Source organism: Labeo rohita, chromosome 7, assembly GCF_022985175.1.
Source record: "Labeo rohita strain BAU-BD-2019 chromosome 7, IGBB_LRoh.1.0, whole genome shotgun sequence".
Lineage (NCBI taxonomy): Eukaryota > Metazoa > Chordata > Actinopteri > Cypriniformes > Cyprinidae > Labeo > Labeo rohita.
In genome coordinates, this window is record NC_066875.1 from 38,191,881 (window position 1) to 38,210,050 (window position 18,170).

Genomic DNA, 18,170 nt, shown 5'->3' on the forward strand with positions numbered 1-18,170 from the left:
AGAGTTCACAATATGCCTTCTTGGCTGTGACATGACAGGCAGAGAGTTCATGAGAGGACGCCGCCCCCATAGGAGGATCTACAGCAGGTGCTGACACCTCTGGAGGCATGGGCGCAGATTCTTGGGCAGACGTGGCAGTGAGTTCATACAAGGACGCCACCTCCTTAGGAGGTTCTACAGCGTATGCTGACACCTCTGGAGGTATAGGCGCGAACTCGTGGACAAACGAGTCCTCAGGAGCAGACTTGGATGGTCAGATGAGGCCTCTGGGGCAGCAGACTCGCTCAGGCAAGGCCTCTGGAGCAGACTCGTGGATAGACGAGGCCTCTGGAGCAGATTCGTGGACAGACGAGGCGTCTTGTGGACAGACGAGGCCTCTGGAGCAGATTTGTGGACAGACGAGGCCTCTGGAGCAGACTCGTGGACAGACGAGGCCTCTGGAGCAGACTCGTGGACAGACGAGGCCTCTGGAGCAGAGTGTGCAGCCCACACACTGAAAATGGCGACAGCCATTACAGGCAGCACAGTAGATAGTGGGATGTCTGTTGGTCTTGAGGGTGTGGATGCTGTGAACTTGTGGCTTGGGAGCGTGGGCTCCAAAGTAGATACATGATGGCTTAGGGGATCAGCTGAGGCGTGATGAGGTTCTTGGTGGTCAGCTGAGATGTAAAGTAATTTGGAAAGGTAGGGGACCTGGACAGGGCAGCAGTTTCTTGACTTGATTCATGGAGGTATGTCGTGACTTGACTTGACTCAGGGAGGTCTGCCGTAACTTGACTTGGTTCATGAGGGTCAGCTGTGACTTGACTTGGCTCATGAAGGTCAGCTGTGATTTGACTTGGCTCAGGGAGATCAGCTGTGGCTTGACTTGGCTCATGAAGGTCAGCTGTGGCTTGACTTGGCTCATGAAGGTCAAGCTTGACTTGGTTCAGCAGCAACTTGACTTGGCTCATGAAGATCTGCTGTAGCTTGGCTTGGCTCAGGGAGATCAACTGTAGTTTGGCTTGGCTTGTGAAGATCGGTAGTGACTTTGCTTGACTTGAGGGCTACAGCTATAGCTTTACTTGACACAGGAGCAATAGCTGTAACTTGACTGGACTTCGGAAGATCAGCTCTGACCTGACTTGACACAGGAAACACAGCTTTAACTTGACTTGATGCTGGAACAACAGCTGCAGCCTGACTTGACACTGGAACAGCAGCTGTAGCCTGACTTGACTCTGGAACAACAGCCGTGACCTGACTGGACTTGGAAACTTGACTTGACTCAGGAAACGCAGCTGCAACTTGACTTGACTTGACTTGACTTGGAAACATGGAAACTTGACTCAGGAACAACATGGCTTGACTCAGGAACAACATGGCTCGACTGACATGGCTCGGGAACAGAACAACTGCTGACTCAGGAACAACTTGACTCGACTCAGGAACAACATGGCTCGACTCAGGAACAACATGGCTTGACTCAGGAACAACATGGCTTGACTCATGGGGAACAGCTGTGACTTGGCTTGACTCATGGGGAACAGCTGTGACTTGGCTTGACTCATGGGGAACAGCTGTGACTTGGCTTGACTCATGGGGAACAGCTGAGACCGGGCTTGACTCGTGGGACACAGCTGTGACTTGGCTTGACTCGTGGGACACAGCTGTGACTTGGCTTGACTCGTGGGGAACAGCTGTATCTTGGCTTGACTCATGGGGAACAGCTGTATCTTGGCTTGACTCATGGAGAACAACAGCTGTATCTTGGCTTGACTCATGGAGAACAACAGCTGTGTCTTGGCTTGACTCATGGAGAACAACAGCTGTATCTTGGCTTGATTCATGGAGAACAACAGCTGTGTCTTGGCTTGACTCATGGAGAACAGCAGCTGTGTCTTGGCTTGACTCATGGAGAACAGCTGTATCTTGGCTTGGCTCATGGAGAACAGCTGTATCTTGGCTTGGCTCATGGAGAACAGCTGTATCTTGACTTGGCACAGAAAGTGTAGCCCTGACTTGACTTGACCCTGGGGTAGCAGCCGTGACGTGATGGAGCGCCATTTTAGCTGCCCATACAGCTATTAGGGGTGAGTCCAGCACGTGGGCCATCATGACCATAGGCGGCGTCCGAGTGCTGACTGCGGGTTCTGGGATGGCAGCCATCTTATGTGGCAGGCTGAACAGGGGATGGTGGCCATCTTGTGAACTGGCTCTGGGGAGGCGGCCATCTTGTGAACAGGCTTGAGGATGCCATCTGAACAGGCTTGGGGATGGCGGCCATCTTGTGAACAGGCTTGGGGATGGTGGACATCTTGTGAACTAGGTTTGGGGATGGCGGCCATCTTGTGGACTGGCTCTGGGATGGCGGCCATCTTGTGGACGGGTGCAGGCTCTGGAACAGGCGGCCATGCCATCTTGTGGACAGGCTCTGGGATGGCGGCCATCTTGTGGACGCTCTGGGACGGCAGGCGTGGCGTGAGCAGGCCCTGGAGCGGCAGGCATGGCGTGAGCAGGCCCTGGAGCGGCAGGCATGGCGTGAGCAGGCCCTGGAGCGGCAGGCATGGCGTGAGCGGCAGGCGTGGGTGCAGGCTTGGCAGGCGTGGCGTGAGCAGGCTGTGGCTTGGCAGGCGTGGCGTGAGCAGGCTGTGGCTTGGCAGACGTGACGTGACGTGACGTGAGCAGGCTGTGGCGGGTTGGAAGTTACTGCTGGATTGTGGTTTGGGATCCCTCATCCGCAATCCCATGACAGTAAAAAGCACTCATCCCACAGTAAATGGTGATCCAGCCAATAACGTAAAGTCAATGTATTTTCCAAAGACCAGTGAATCTTACCTCCAGGTAGGCCAAAACGAATGGGTTGTTTAGTCCTGCTCTAAAAATGTCCTTGAGTGCCACATCATTAAAGTTGACCAAATGACACAATTGACAAAAGTCCACAACATAATCCTCAATGGGCCGATTACCTTGATGGAGACGGAGGAGGCGTGATGCTGGATCCATGGTAGATCTGTGTTTGAAAGCCGCTGGATCTTTGGGAGGCGAAGTATTCTGTAATGGGACTCGTCGGAAGCGTGTAAGATCCAAGTGCGAGCTTTTATTAACAGATCGTAGTCAAGACAGGCAGGGTCGAGTAACCAAACAAACAGAATATCCAGGGCAACACAATAACGTAAATCCAATAAACAGGCAGAGTCCAAAACCAGAAGAGAGCAGTCCGAAAAGTAACAAATAAACAAGGAAAGGAACGATGGCAAAACTAGACAGAACTATGGAAAAAACAAAGGCAAAACTATGATAATAAAACAAAACCGTGGCAATGACAAAAACAGGGCAATGAAAACAGAGATAAACGCTTGGTAGAGTCCACAACAGCAAAACAATACTTCGCAGCTTCCTGTTTGATGTAGGCCTCCTTTTATTGCCACCAAACAGGAAGTTACCAATGAAGCAGCAGATTAACTATTTAAACAGCAATAATGTCATCATAAAATTTTAATAATGACTTGTGATTTGTCTGTGCACTTACTTTACTTACTGTGATTAGTCTGTAGACTTCTTTCTATTTTAGTTTTTTATCAATAGCTGCCTTTACACTATCAAGCTGTTACATGCTGTGTACCAACGGGAAAGCGTTGCTGTCACATTTCCATCATAATTCCATCAATTTACACCTAGTTTAGAGTCAATGTCTACTCACTGTAGGAAATGTCATGTTGATAAGATTAAAGCGACTCTGCAGGCGTCCTGATATCTGAGTCCTCCCTCCACCAGGGGGACCCATCGCAGCCAGTAGGAAAATGTCCTTTTAGATCACGTAAGAGAGAAGACATGTATTCACACGCACATCTAAAATATATACTCATATGAAAATTGATGAAATGCACACACAGTTTTACCTTGATACACTTGAGGATCTGTTTCTGGCGGTCGTACCAGAAGCCATAGTCGATCCAGAGGCGGAGCAGCTCCAGAGGCGGCTGGGAGCCAAAGTCGTCCATGGCGGGCATGTTGAGATCATCCAGGAAAACGACCATCCTTTTCCCTCCCACTGGAACGTACACACCTTTAATCCTCTTTTCCACCCGAGACTCAATGATCTCCTGCACGTTATTAGAGCTAGTCTGAGACAAAGATAGAAAAATAATGTTATGAAGACAAGAATGTTAGCAAGTAAACCCAGAGACGATCAAATATTCAGCGAGCGTGACTGCAGATTTGAACATTAGTGGAAAACTCTTTATTATAATAACAAATGATGATGATGATGATAGTTGGAGATGGATGATGATGGTGGTGCTCTCACCATGTGTTCTAATATTTGCTCGTCAGGTTGGGCCATCTGAGCAATGACTCAGCTCATTACAGATGTGAGAGTGGACTGCTAAAATATCACTGCACACACTGATTAAACAGAGAGAGAGAGCCCTCTGAGCATCCTGGAGGTGACTAATGCAAAAATTCAGTTTTTTTTTTCTTTGAAAAAAAATTATACTTTATTCATCAAGGATGCATTCAATTAATCAGTAAAAAGTCATGAATCAAATAATCCTTAAAAAAAGGATCACAGTTTCCACAAAAATGGTTTTCAATATTGACAATAATAACCCCACTATAAAACGGATAGTTCCGGTCCTTTATTCTGATTGGTTGAGCCTCTTTTTAAGCTGTTGTAAATTTAAGACATACACCTTTGTGTACTTTTGTCTGTTGCTTGGCAACCACTTTGTTGCAACCATAGATATAAAATATGTATAGACGCCCCATTCAACCGCTCTAAGCACGTAGATGCGCCCGCCATTTCGGAATGGTGAACTTGATGTCATTCACCATACTGTAGGTTCGCAGACCAATGGCTGTGCGGGACTGTGGCATTTCGAATATTCAGTGATTACTATGGTGAATGACGTCAATATGACCAAAACAATATGGTGGATGGCTTACGTACAGTGGCCCACAGAAAAAATCGCTAATGAGGCATCTACGTATATATATCTATGGTTGCAACCACAACTGTTTCTGAGGAACTACATTGTTTAGTGGAAGAATACCTTTTTTTATTAATATCATTACACTTTGTTTGCTCTGTTTTATTTTGTGAAACCTTACTACGTAAATGAAATTTTATAAAAGCAATAAGCCCTGTGAAGCCATGGTTTACAGCAGGGGTGTCAAACTCTGCTCCTGGAGGCCCGAAGCCCTGCAGAGTTTTGTTCCAACCCTGCTCCAACACACATACTATGCAGTTTTCAATTAAGCCTGAAGGACTTGATTAGTTGGATCAGGTGTTTTTGATTAGGGTTGCATCTAAACTCTGCAGGGCTGCGTCCCTCCAGGACCGGAGTTTGACCCCTGGTGAAAAAAACAGCATATGCTGGTAGGTATGTTTTGATGCTGGGATGCTGGTTAGGTATGTTTTAATGCTGGTTTAAGATGGTTCTTTGCTGGTTTATGCCGGTCCTTAGCTGGTCATGTTCCTGGTCAAGGACCAGCATAAACCAGCTAAGGACCAGCTTAAACCAGCATAAAAACCTACCTACCAGCATATGCTGTTATTTTTAACAGGGACACCCCTGGTTTACAGTGAATTTATAACAGCTAACTCTTCGCGTCATGCCTAACAACACTCCTTAGTTGTTATAAATTCACTGTAAACCACGGCTTCTTAGGGCTTATTGCTTTATTAGAATGATTTCTGAACGATCATGTGACACTGAATACTGGAGCAATGGCTTGAAAATTCAGCTCTGTCATCACAGAAATCAATTACAATCTAGAATATATTAAAACAAAAAACAGTTACTTTAAATTGCAATAGTATTTCACAATATTATTGTTCAATCTCAAACTTTTGAATACAGTCATACACTGAATTTTTGTTCTCTGGAGATATTTCTATTCTAAGCACCAGAACTCATAACTATTTTAATATGTCAGTCTTTTATGCTAGGAAATATTCTTAACAAAACTTAAATGACCTATTATTCATTCATTATTACTCATTCTTTTATTCAACCCAAATTACAGCTCACTTATTACAGAAACAGTCCCCCTGGAGATACCCGGTGATGGCTCATGAATGGCCCTTTTTAACATTTCTTCTGTCAATCTTTCAGTGCACTTAAGTTTTCTTTGCTTATATTTTACTTACCAGTACAAGACTTTTATTTATAGCTTAAATATGCAATTAAATAAATGCATAACAACCTTAACAGAAAAGTGAGATATTTAGCTGAAAAGCAAAGCAAAAATGATAACTGACAATTATGCCCGTTTCATGTTTGGGTTTTTAAAAGAAACAAAAATCATTCAGTGGTACTGTTGAGATCAAAGTTGGTTACGCTTGATTTTAGGGTGTCATTGTTACAATGTATTTATACATTTTTGACCCTGCACCACAAAACCAGTCATAAGGGTCAGTTTTTTGAAACTGAGATTTATACATTATCTGAAATCTGAATAAATAAGCTTTCTATTGATGCATGATTTGTTAGGACAGGACAATATTTGAAAATCTGGAATCTGAGGCTGCAAAAAATCTAAATATTGAGAAAATCGGCTTTAAAGTTGTCCAAATGAAGTTCTTAGCAATGCATATTCAAAAAATAAGTCTTGAAATATTTACGGTAGAAAATTTACTAAATATCTTCATGGAACATGATCTTTACTTAATATCCTAATGATTTTTGGCATAAAAGAAAAATTGATCATTTTGATTCATGTGATGAATTGTTGGCTATTGCTACAAATATACCCGTGTTACTTATGACTGCTTTTGTGGTCCAGGGTCACATTTAAGTACTCAGTAATATTAATTAACATGGGTAAGGATCAGGGTTTGGCTTAGGGTTACTTGCATGTAATTATGCATAATTAATTGTTATTATAATAGTAAGTACATGTAGCATGTGTAACAAGGAGACCTTAAATAAAGTGTTACCTTAACTTAGCTTACTGCTACTAAAAAGTGATTCACATCACCTGTGCAGACATGTTGATGGTGAGCATGGCCCATGTGACCGAATCCAGGCTCTGCAGGACACTCTGGGCCACTGACGTCTTTCCTGTCCCCACTGGACCCGTCAGGAGCACAGGGTGCTGAGCGGACACTAGAGCCTTAACCAGGTAATGATAGCGCACCGTGTCCACTGTGGGCACCATGATCTTATAGAACGGAGCGCTGCAGAGAGACAGATGATAATTAAAAAAGACGCCAGCAAGAAAGTTGAAAAGTGGGACGGCTAAGTATGAGACATGCTTTAAAAAGAGGACAAAAATGAAGAGAAAAAGTAGAATGCAGAGCAAGAGAGAGAGAAAGAGCAAAAATGGGTGGGAGGAAATAGAGTTGAGAGAGCAGAATGAATGAGAATACCAAGGAGGAAGAGGAGGTGAAAAGTCCTGATTGAAAGACTGAAAATTGAAAGATGTAGCGAGACATTTCAAATGAACAGAGGGATAAAAAAAGAGTCAGGTAAGAAAAAAAAAGAACCCCAGGATGGAAAAATGGACAGCCGACAAAGAGGGAGCAAAGAGAGCCAAGAGGACAAAGGACAATGAAGGGGAAAGAGTTGGACTGACATGACAAATGAGAGCAGGGGAGAGAAAAGAGAGACGAAGAAGGATGAAAAAGATGAGAAATATGAATAGACAGGGAATTCAGAAGTCTGGGAGGGAGCCAGGCGAGAGGCCTTTGACTGAGCCTGCAGGCGGCTGGCAGAGACCCCTGAATAGGGGGAGGATGGGGGCACACACACACACACACACACACACATCTCACTTGGAGGCGTAGCGCCAGCCTTTGGGCAGCTTGTCCTCAAATGACGCCCACGTTTTGTTCTTGGTGTCCACGTAGTATTCGTAGATGGTGTCCTGAGATTTAATAAAACGTGATTATTTCTCTAGTAATATATTTGTTTCTGTAGGCAAAAAGGCCTAAATGTTTGTTCTAGATGCAGAGCATCAGTACTTTTCATGTAACATTAGCATGTCTGAGCATGTGTGTGCATACATTTGCATTAATTACACATACATGTTATCTATTTCACACTGTATATAGACTACTGCTGCTCCAAAAAGTATTTGGATACTTAAAAATGTGTGAGCTATATTTAAAATGCATTAAATAACTCTACATGTATTTAAAGATAAGACAAGAACACTTTAACTATAATAAATATATATAATTAAGTAACTAAATAAATAAATGAACCAGTGGAAGCCAGAGTGAATTGGCAAAAGTCATTTTTTTGCAAGTCTGTTTGGTAATACTATTGGGAGAGAAATTACACACTTCATATTTAAGTGCCCATACACTTTTTGGGCCACTGTCTACCTTGTTAGGAAAAGTTCCCTCTATTTCCCGCAGGAAGTTGTCAATCTTCTTGCGTCCATCCTCATCTACAGAAGCGCACACAGACCATATGAGACTGAAGATGAACCAGAGCTCCACCATACGGCCAAAGTTTTCCGAGTCTGCTGGGTTCACCTGAGCATCCAGAGAGAATTACAGTATTACGTTTCTGTAAATGAGCTATATTAAAACTGATTATGCCCTATCAGGCCCCTTTTTACAACATGTAATATAAATCTCAGGTGTCCCCAGAATGTGTCTGTGATGTTCCAGCTCAAAATACCCCACAGATCATTTATTATATAATTTTGAAAATGCCTATTTTGAGTGGAAGCAGAAACACGCTTTTTTTTCCTGCATGTCTCTTTAAATGCAAATGAGCTGCTGCTCCCCACCCCCTTTTCCAGAATAGGACTGTTCCTTTACAGCACATATCTCAGATACTCTGCCCAAAACATCTGTTTGGTTTTTATTATCATGTTTATTGCGGTGAAATCATGCATTTTAAATCATATTAGTTTAAACTTCTGATATCGGGTTTTCTAAGCGCACACATCCGACGCACCGCACAGAAATCTGTCACACAGCAAGTGAGTCTATATCATATTGTGCTTAAACTGTCAAATACACAAAAGTTTATGTTAAAAACACAAACGAGTTACAAAAACAGTCTGTGTAGTTAAACAGCTGGGAAAGAAATTGCATGTTTATATTAGATCTGTGTGGCAGCAGCATAATATAGCTACAGTAAATAAATCAATAAATCCACTGCTCTCGTCTCCTCTGAGGCTGGGACTCTAAATAGTGTTTTGCTGCCAATGACAGAACTTTTTGCTCAAACTTTTGCCATGGCGTTAGAACTGGTACACTGTTGTCGCTTGCAAAAACAGAATGATGTGGGTGGAAATGTGCAATTAAGGGCAGTAATATTATAATAAGATCCCCTTTCTACATCACGGGGGGAGCGAAATCTGACATGTTTACTTTTTCACAAGCTTGCAGAGAAAGCCTTACCAAAGAAAAAATTTACTGGGTTGCCCTTTTTCACGTTATCTGGGTTGGTAGATGCACTGGGGACCCGATTATAGCACGGAAACATGGAAAAAGTCAGATTTTCATAATATGTCACCTTTAACTGTGGCTGTACACCCCAGATATAAACAAAAACATGCTTTAAAAGGACTAACTAACCCCTAAAGGAAAATCATTTCCATGTCAATTTAAATATTTTGAGTAATACATTTATATACTGTTTAATGCCAAACGCTCATCTTGTCTTACTCTGCTTGGACTGTTTTTGTTCCAGTTCGTGACAGTTAGGGTATGTCGAAAAACTCCCATCTCATGTTCCCCCTCAACTTCGAAATCGTCCTATATTGTTGTTTTACCTTTTTTGTTAAGGGTGTTTAATCTTCTTTGCATGTTCACGTTCCAAAGACTGGGTTGGAATTTCTGCAGTGATGTAGGATGACTTTGAAATGATTTTTGAAGTTAAGGGAGAAAATACAATTGGAGTTTTTTGACATACCCTGACTGTCTTGAGGCAGAATACACATGGAGAGAAAGGCAAGACGAGCATTTTAGATTAAAAAGTATTGAAATTGGGATTGTTTACAACCGCATTTGGAATCGTTTGAAGCCGCATTTAAACTGCTTTTTGGAAGTTCAAAATCAGGGCACCATACCAGTCCATTATATGGAGAAAAATACAGAAATGTTTTCCTCAGAAAACATAATTTCTTTACGACTGAAGAAAGAAAGACACGAATATCTTGGATGACAAAGGGCTGAGTACATTATATGTAAATCTTTGTTTTAGAAGTGGACTTCTCCTTTAAAAAAAAAAGAACATTTTATGTTCCATGACTGAAGGTTGGTCATATGGTCCATCTACAGTTGCACTATTGGTTTTACACATCAATGAAGCGAAAGTATTCTGACCCCGTTTTCTGCAGTGGCTAGTGAGTCGTAGAGTCTACAGAGCGACGCCACTCCATTCAGTTCAGTGATGGGCACCAGCTCTTTACAGTGAGTCTTCTTAAAAGTGAGGATCTTGTCTATGTAGCGGTCAAACAGCTGTTTGAGATGATTCATTTCAGCCTGAGAGTGAATGAGAGAGAAAGATGAAGCACTTTGCCAAATTTATAAGACAATGTTTAACTTTGTGTCCCGACCTTTTGCCGTTTTTCCATCCAGGACTGAACGTAAGGCTTCCAGGTCAAATCAGAGTAGTCGTTGTAAACCATACCACAGCGAGACACGGTAGCAGGAGACGCCACAGCTAGATCCTCCACTTCAAACAATAATGAGACCTGCAACACACTCTCTCATTAATGGTTAAACCCAACCAAATAAGCACAAAACTGTCACTTAGCTGAAAAGTGAATCGCACAAAACCTGTCAAGAACATGACAGCATCCTATTTCACACTAAAACAAAAGAAATAAATATGAAATGTTATTTTGCATACATCTATTTTAGGGCCATTGCAATTTTATGTATTGTGACATTTATTTCTATGACAATTAAGTGGAAAAAATAGAATTGTATATAAACTAATTTAAAAAAAAAACTGTAAATTTAAACTGTAAAGCTTTTACATATTTAGTGTTATATATATGAAGAGTTTATTTGGAAAAACAGATAATGCCGCTTTTTTAATTTTCAAAAATCATGGTTTTTATTATGTTATCATGTTTTATAGTGTTCTATTGTGTTAGTTAGCTGTATTTTTTACAGTTATTTTTTAATAACCCAACTGCAGTTTGATTGAGATTAACTGGAACGCACTATAAAAAAACATGATTTTTGAAAATTGTTAAAAACCGAGTTATCTGTTTTTTGCAAAGTAACTCTTCATCTATCTATCTATCTATCTATCTATCTATATATATTTCATTACCAGTTTTTTTTTTTGAAGTTTCTTAAGCTTACCAAGGCTGCATTCATTTAATCAAAAATACAGTAAAAGCAGTAATCTTGTAAAATATTATTACAATAAAATAATGTAAATTAAATTAAAATAACATTTTTCTATTATAATGTATTTTAATTTTAAGCTGCCATTATTCCAGTCTCCAGTGTCAAATGAACATGAAATATTCAGTATATGTGATTCCTGGACCCCAAATCCAGTCGTAAGAGTCAATTTTTCTAAACTGAGATTTATACATCATATGAAAGCTGAATAAATAAGCTTTCCATTGATGTATGGTTTGTTAGGATAGGACACTACTCGGCTGAGATACAACTACTTGAAAATCTGGAATCTGAGGGTGCAAAAAAATGAAAATATTGAGAAAATCACCTTTAAAGTTGTCCAAATGAAGTTCTTAGCAATGCATATTACTAATCAAAAATTAAGTTCTGATATATTTACAGGAAATTTAGGAATATCTTTATGGAACATGACCTTTACTAAATATCCTAATGATTTTTGGCATAAAAGAAAAAAAAAAAAAGATAATTTTGACCCATACAATGTATTTTTGGCTATTGCTACAAATATACCCGTGCTACTTAAGACTGGGTTTGTGGTCACATATTTGAAATACAAATTAATTTACTGTTACTTTTGATCAATCTCACATGTCTTTGCAGAAAAAAGGTATTCTTTTATTTATTTATTTAGAAAAAAAAAAATTACTTACTGAATCCAAACTATTGGACAGTGTCTTTTATTTTTCTTTAAATGCCTTATGTATTTCTTCACAAAATTCACCCAATAACTGATGAAAAGTGAAGGAAATGCTAAATAGTTCTGTGTAGTACCCTGATGGATTAGTGAGGTGATGTGTACACTACCAGGTCTGGAATCAGAAGTGAAATAACCCTGGGTGGGCACCATTAGAGGTTTCAGTGTGTGCCGAGTATCGTCTGGCACCGATACCTGTTCGGGCATGGAGATTCTCTCTCCATTGATGAGTGTGAGGACTTTGTTGTCATCCATTACAGAGTTCATGCTCTCGATCCACAGCGTGTCCACTGGCCCGTCAAACACAATCCACTTCTCATCAGGCTTCTCATCTGAGTTCGGCCACACAGAGAGGAAGTGTTAGTGCTTCACACACACACACACACACACACACACACACACAAACATAAATGTGAATTTCCTAATACACCCTGGATCTCTTTGTCTCCCGATTTTTCATTTTGCCTTTCTCTTCTTTTCTCTGTCAGTCTCATTTCCCTGTTTTGGTTTCACAGACACCAGAGAGACTTGGAGGCAATTGTGGTGAAGCCTCTAATTGATCATTTATCTTTTCCTGTCCCTTTATCAGCCCATGTGTGTCTCATTTACTGAACTCAAAACAATAAAACACAAACACGGTGCACAGCCCATCTGTCTTATACACACACATACAAACGCGCCCTGTCTGGAAGCAGCAGGCCTGCTGGCTGCCTGGGTAAGCGAATAACACCAGACCTGTCACACACAGCTACAGGAAGTGTCACATCTCCTCTGGGCCATCTTCCCTCTCTGAACAGGGAGGAGGGGACACAGGCAACAGATACGAGCCGTACTGAGCCACTGCAAATCGTGATTAGAATGGGACAGTTAGCTTAAAGAGACAGTTCACCCCAAAATTAAAGTACTGTCATCATTTACTCACCTACATGTCATTTTAAACCCATAAGACTTTCATATAAACAAGAAATCCATACAAATAATGACAGAACTTTCATTTTTGGGTGAAGTTTAAACTTTTTCCCTTTAAAGGAAATTTAAAAAGCCATTGATTGCTCATGTGGTTCCAAACCTGTAAGTCCTTCGTTCATCTTCGGAACTCAAATTCAGATATTCTTTAAAAGCAGCTGAAAGAGTTCTGACTCTGCATAGACAGCAACACAAATGAAATGTTCAGGGCCCAAAAAGGTAGTGAGGACATCATTAAAATAGTCCATGTGACATTATTGGTTCAGCCTTAATTTTATGAAGCTATGAGAATATGTTTTGTATGCAACAAAAACAAATTTCTTCTCTTCTGTGTCAGGCGCACATCTACTAGAGTGCCACGACGCACACGTATGGTGCTGCTGACGCAAGATGACCTACTTATTTGAACCAGAATATACAGACGATGAACTAAAAGAGATGGACGTTCTACATCAGAACGCCAGCTCCTCTGTCAGCAGCACCACACATATGCGGTGGAAGAGAAGAAATTGTTGAATAAAGTCATTGAGCCTCATTCATAAATCCTGCGGAAATATATGAGTAAATTCTGAGAAATTTGCACGTAAAACTCCTCTGGATTCACAAACGCTTTGTAAACTTCGGATTTGATCGTTAAAAGTGTATGTTAATAAATTCAAATCATTTGTAAATAGGGCGCATATGTACGCTCATTCACAATTATCATAATCCCCGCCTATGAATTACAGCTATGCAAAATGCGTGTCCAGGAACCCAGTGGAATATGTGACCCTGGATCACAAAACCAGTCATAAGGGTCATTTTTTCAAAATTGAGATTTATACATCATATGAAAGCTGAATAAATAAGCTTTCCGTTGATGTATGGTTTGTTAGGATATGACAATATTTGGCCGATATACAACTATTTAAAAATCAGGAATCTGAGGGGGCAATAAAATCAAAATATTGAGAAAACTGCCTTTAAAGTTCTTCAAATAATGTTCTTAACAATGTATATAACTAATCAAAAATTAAGTTTTCATACATTTACAGTAGGAATTTTACAAAATATCTTCATGGAACATGATCTTTACTTAATTTCCTAATGATTTTTGCCATAAAAGAAAAATCAATAATTTTGACCCATACAATGCATTTTTGGCTATTGCTACAAATAAACCCCAGCGACTTAAGACTGGTTTTGTGGTCCAGGGTCACATATTCTGGTCTACTTTCTCAGGTTTGGCTCCAGTATATTGTATAAATGCAAAAAAAGATTAATAGCCAATATGCCTAACAATAAATATTCAATTAAAGGGATAGTTCACCCAAAAATGAAAATGTGATGTTTATCTGCTTACGCCCAGGGCATTCAAGATTCAGTTGTCTTGTTTTTTTAGTAGAACACAAACAAAGATTTTTAACTCAAACCGTTGTAGTCTGTCTGTCATATAATGGCAGTCAATGGGAACCACAGCTTTGAGAAGTTTAAAAAAACATACACAGACCTTTTTTTTACGGCTGGTTAAATAGTGACAGTGACAAGCGCTGTGTTTTACAGTTATCAACTCAACTATAAAAAAATTAATTAAAAAAGAGGACAAGGGCAAATGCACTTTATTATGACATAGTGCATCAAAATTAAGTGTCATTAGTTTGCTAAAAAGAACACAGTACATTTTACACACCATTTACACGTGGTAGGGAGCAGGTGTACATTTCTTTCGTACCAACTAACATTTTGAAAAACATTTTCATGAATTCGAAAGTTTCAGTACAATATCAGAACAATACAAATATCTTAGTTTGTGTCCCAAAGGTATTACGGGTTTGGAACGAGATGAGTGTGAGTAATTAATGAGTTATTAGTAATTAAAGAGTTAACATTTTTGGGTGAACTATCCATTTAAGACTCCTACTGATACCGGAAAGCAACTAAAGGAGCCCCTAAAACAGAGAGAAGAGCTTTGGGCTGCAAAAAGAACGACCATTTTTCGTTAGACTGACAACTGGCAGGAGAATGGCGATGCTTCATTCGAAGTCATGTTCTTAGTCAATACGTCCACAGAGTTCCGACTGATAGGAAACTCCTGTCTATGTGATGGAAAGAGTTTAGAGTATACAATATGAGGGCTACAGACAAAACGGCTCCACAAATTAGGTTAAAAGTATGGGGAAGAACTTAAGCGCAAACTATAGGAAAATTTAATTGCAAGGGAAGCAGGAGAAAAAAAAGAGTGTTCTAAGCAAAATTAAATAAACAAACAGCCTGAGGTGTACGAATCAGCTATTGAGATCAGAATCCATTAGATCTCTGCATTACCGTGCGAGAGCTTCAAGACAAAACGACCGCATTAAAAAGCAAATGCACTAGAGCTAAATGTACTAATTCCAATCTGCTCTCCAAAAGCTATTCAATATGGCTCTTGAAGGGGGAATGAATTTATCCGTAATAATGACTAAAGCATTTGTGTGGGAGGTAACTAGGGAAGGCTGTTTTGTAGTAATCAATACCAGACTCTTAGAATTCCTCAAAAAGCACACAATCTCCTGGGTAAAAGTAAAATTGACTTTTTAATACCAAAATTACAGCACATCTGATTATATTCCTAACATTCATTGAAATAAACTACAATTGCAAGATTTTTGCCTTAACTTTATAAAAGCCTTCCATTCTATCTGCTGTTTGACATTAAAAATTATGACTATATTGCATAACTGTCTGGAATATTTGATCCTGACTGATTGAGCGCAGCACTCTGAAGTCAAATATTTTTGTGTAATGGCTGCTAAACTACAGTGTCCCTTGGCACAACCCATTTCAGACATAGCTGCATCTCGCAAATAACTTTCTGACCTCTTCAGCTCAGACTCAATATTTCAACTCAAATCGATATTCAGTGTTCATTCATTCATTTATCTTTTAAGGAACGGTTTAACAAGAAGGTTAATGAACAGTCGGCAAGTCATTAATGCAAAATAGACTACACTAGGCAATGTAAGATTTGAACATCTGACCGTGATCAAAAACAAAACGATTGTTCAGAGAAAGCATGAATAAAATGAAAATATTTGAATAAAATTAATGCTTGAGCCCATTATTTTCCAACCAGTTCAGCGTCTGTAGTTTCTGGAATCACTCAATATGGCTCAGACCTAGCTCTGATTCAAGATCACAGCAAAAGTTGGTTCTACTTGAACAATGCTGATAGCCCTGGATCATTTACCTTGGCAGTAAACCTAAAATGACTCGAATATTGACCTTCAACATTCAGATGTACGTGCATGAAAAACATATTCATATCCAATTATATCACACATTCATCAAAGTACAATTAGGCCTGAAACTCAGGTCCACAGGCAACATCAACCCTGCGGTGAAAGAATTGAGGAATGGCGCACAGGGCCCACTGTGTCATAAAAAGGCAATGTCCTGTTGAGATTTCAATTAAAATTAGGCAAAAAAAATTAGAATCAGTAATTGAGGCCATTGCTTTTTATGGCAGCGAGGCGTGTGGTCCACTAACAAACCAAGAACTCGACAAATGGGAAAAACACCCAACTGAGACCTTCCTCACTGAATTCTGCAAAAAAAGTACAAGCGACTCTAGAAATAATGCATGCGGGGTATAATTAGGCCGATATCCATTAACTAAGATGACACAAAACAGGCAATTAAATTCTGGAACCATTTAAAACTTAGTGATCTCCAAACATACCAGTATAAAATCCTGTAAATTCAAGAGTTGAGGAAAGAAAACAACAAGCATTTCACTACAGACTGAGGCTCAAGTGCAGAATAATCCTGTGATTAGACTAAACCACGCTAGAACACAAATGGCATACGTTTAAATTAAACACACTGGGAAACCTAAACAAATGCAAAGTTATCTGGCCCAGAAATGTACACCTGTCCTCTGTGAAAAATGGGAATCATCTTGACTAGGTCCATACTCAGCAAACAAACCAGCAAATGGAACAAGTAGGCTGAAAACATGGCAAAATAAACAAAGAACAAGATAAATGGCTGTTCTTTTATAGCAAACCAAACCGAACTGAGTCAGAGCTGTATTTCACTATGACTCAATGCACAAAGTTTAATGAAAACCGCAAAAGTATTTATAAAATCACAAAATTAACAACTAAACAACTTCTCTATAATCAGCAAACATAAAGAATGATTGGTAGATGCATCTGCCACTGTATGAGGGACAGTAGGTAAGCAACCTAATGAGAGATTTTTCATTTGGGTACCTTTAATGAATTTGCTTTAAAACGTTTTAATAAAAAAATGAATCTGTAATGAATAATTTTGTTCTAATTGTTTTATATAAGCAATAAGGTACTCAAGGCTGTGCTGTATTATTCACAATTTATTCACAGTCTGTTGTATCTTACTGCTTAATTAATATTTCTCTCCTTTTCATTTTGCACTTTTCTTTTTAATACTCACTGACTCATTCTCTTTGGCAAATGCACCATTACTTGTCATGCCAATGAAGCCCATTGAAACATTAAAAGGGAAACAGAGGGAGGAAGGGACTGCAGAAGTCCAGAGAGAAACACAAGCACCCGGGGAAAGGCACATTTTTGGCTCTGTCAGACCGTTTCAAAAGAACAATGCAGCGCGCACACACACACACACACACACACATCAACAGTCCAATGTTAACCATCAGAGACCCCCTGTAGTAATACAAAATTTTTATTTCATTCACACAACAGTCAACACTGTAAAATCATGTTAAACTTAGCCTTATAACGCAGTACGTATCGAAGTTTCAACAATCTATTGTATAGACAAGACTTCTATCTTAAGCTGTAGGCCTCTAAATTTGCTTTCAGTAAGGGGAATTAGGTTCAGTAGGCTTTTAAAAACTGTTTAAAGGTTAAAAAACATTAACAGCAGAGAGAAAGCCTAATGAGGGAAACTGAGAAATTCCTTGAAGAGCATTTCTTTGTCAGCCATTCTTTGTTTTGCACTATTGTTATTCTTTGCAACTATGAGCTGCAAATGCTTTGTCAATACAAATGCAGTTATTTGTCATGCCAATAAATCAAACTATACTGAATACGAAAAACTCAAAGAAAGAGAAAAGGATGGAAAAAGAGCTGTTTGTTGGTCAAGTTCAGAAGATAAGAGACAGAGATGAAGAGAAAGACAGTGAACATCAACAGAATGAAAGACCAGATCAGT

At 39.8% G+C, this 18,170-nt stretch overlaps 1 protein-coding gene across 1 annotated transcript in view; it reads right to left on the reverse strand.

Moving 5' to 3' along the window:
* The window catches only part of dnah2 (dynein, axonemal, heavy chain 2), a 179,045-nt gene that overhangs the window by 46,590 nt on the left and 114,285 nt on the right, over positions 1 to 18,170 (reverse strand). Inside the window, exons 44-51 of the mRNA XM_051115409.1 lie at positions 12,222 to 12,358; positions 10,507 to 10,644; positions 10,274 to 10,432; positions 8,315 to 8,467; positions 7,760 to 7,851; positions 6,964 to 7,162; positions 3,882 to 4,106; positions 3,683 to 3,787 (exon numbers count right to left, since the gene is read on the reverse strand). Of these exons, the coding sequence (XP_050971366.1) occupies positions 3,683 to 3,787; positions 3,882 to 4,106; positions 6,964 to 7,162; positions 7,760 to 7,851; positions 8,315 to 8,467; positions 10,274 to 10,432; positions 10,507 to 10,644; positions 12,222 to 12,358 (1,208 nt within the window). The remainder of the gene's footprint in view (positions 1 to 3,682; positions 3,788 to 3,881; positions 4,107 to 6,963; positions 7,163 to 7,759; positions 7,852 to 8,314; positions 8,468 to 10,273; positions 10,433 to 10,506; positions 10,645 to 12,221; positions 12,359 to 18,170) is intronic.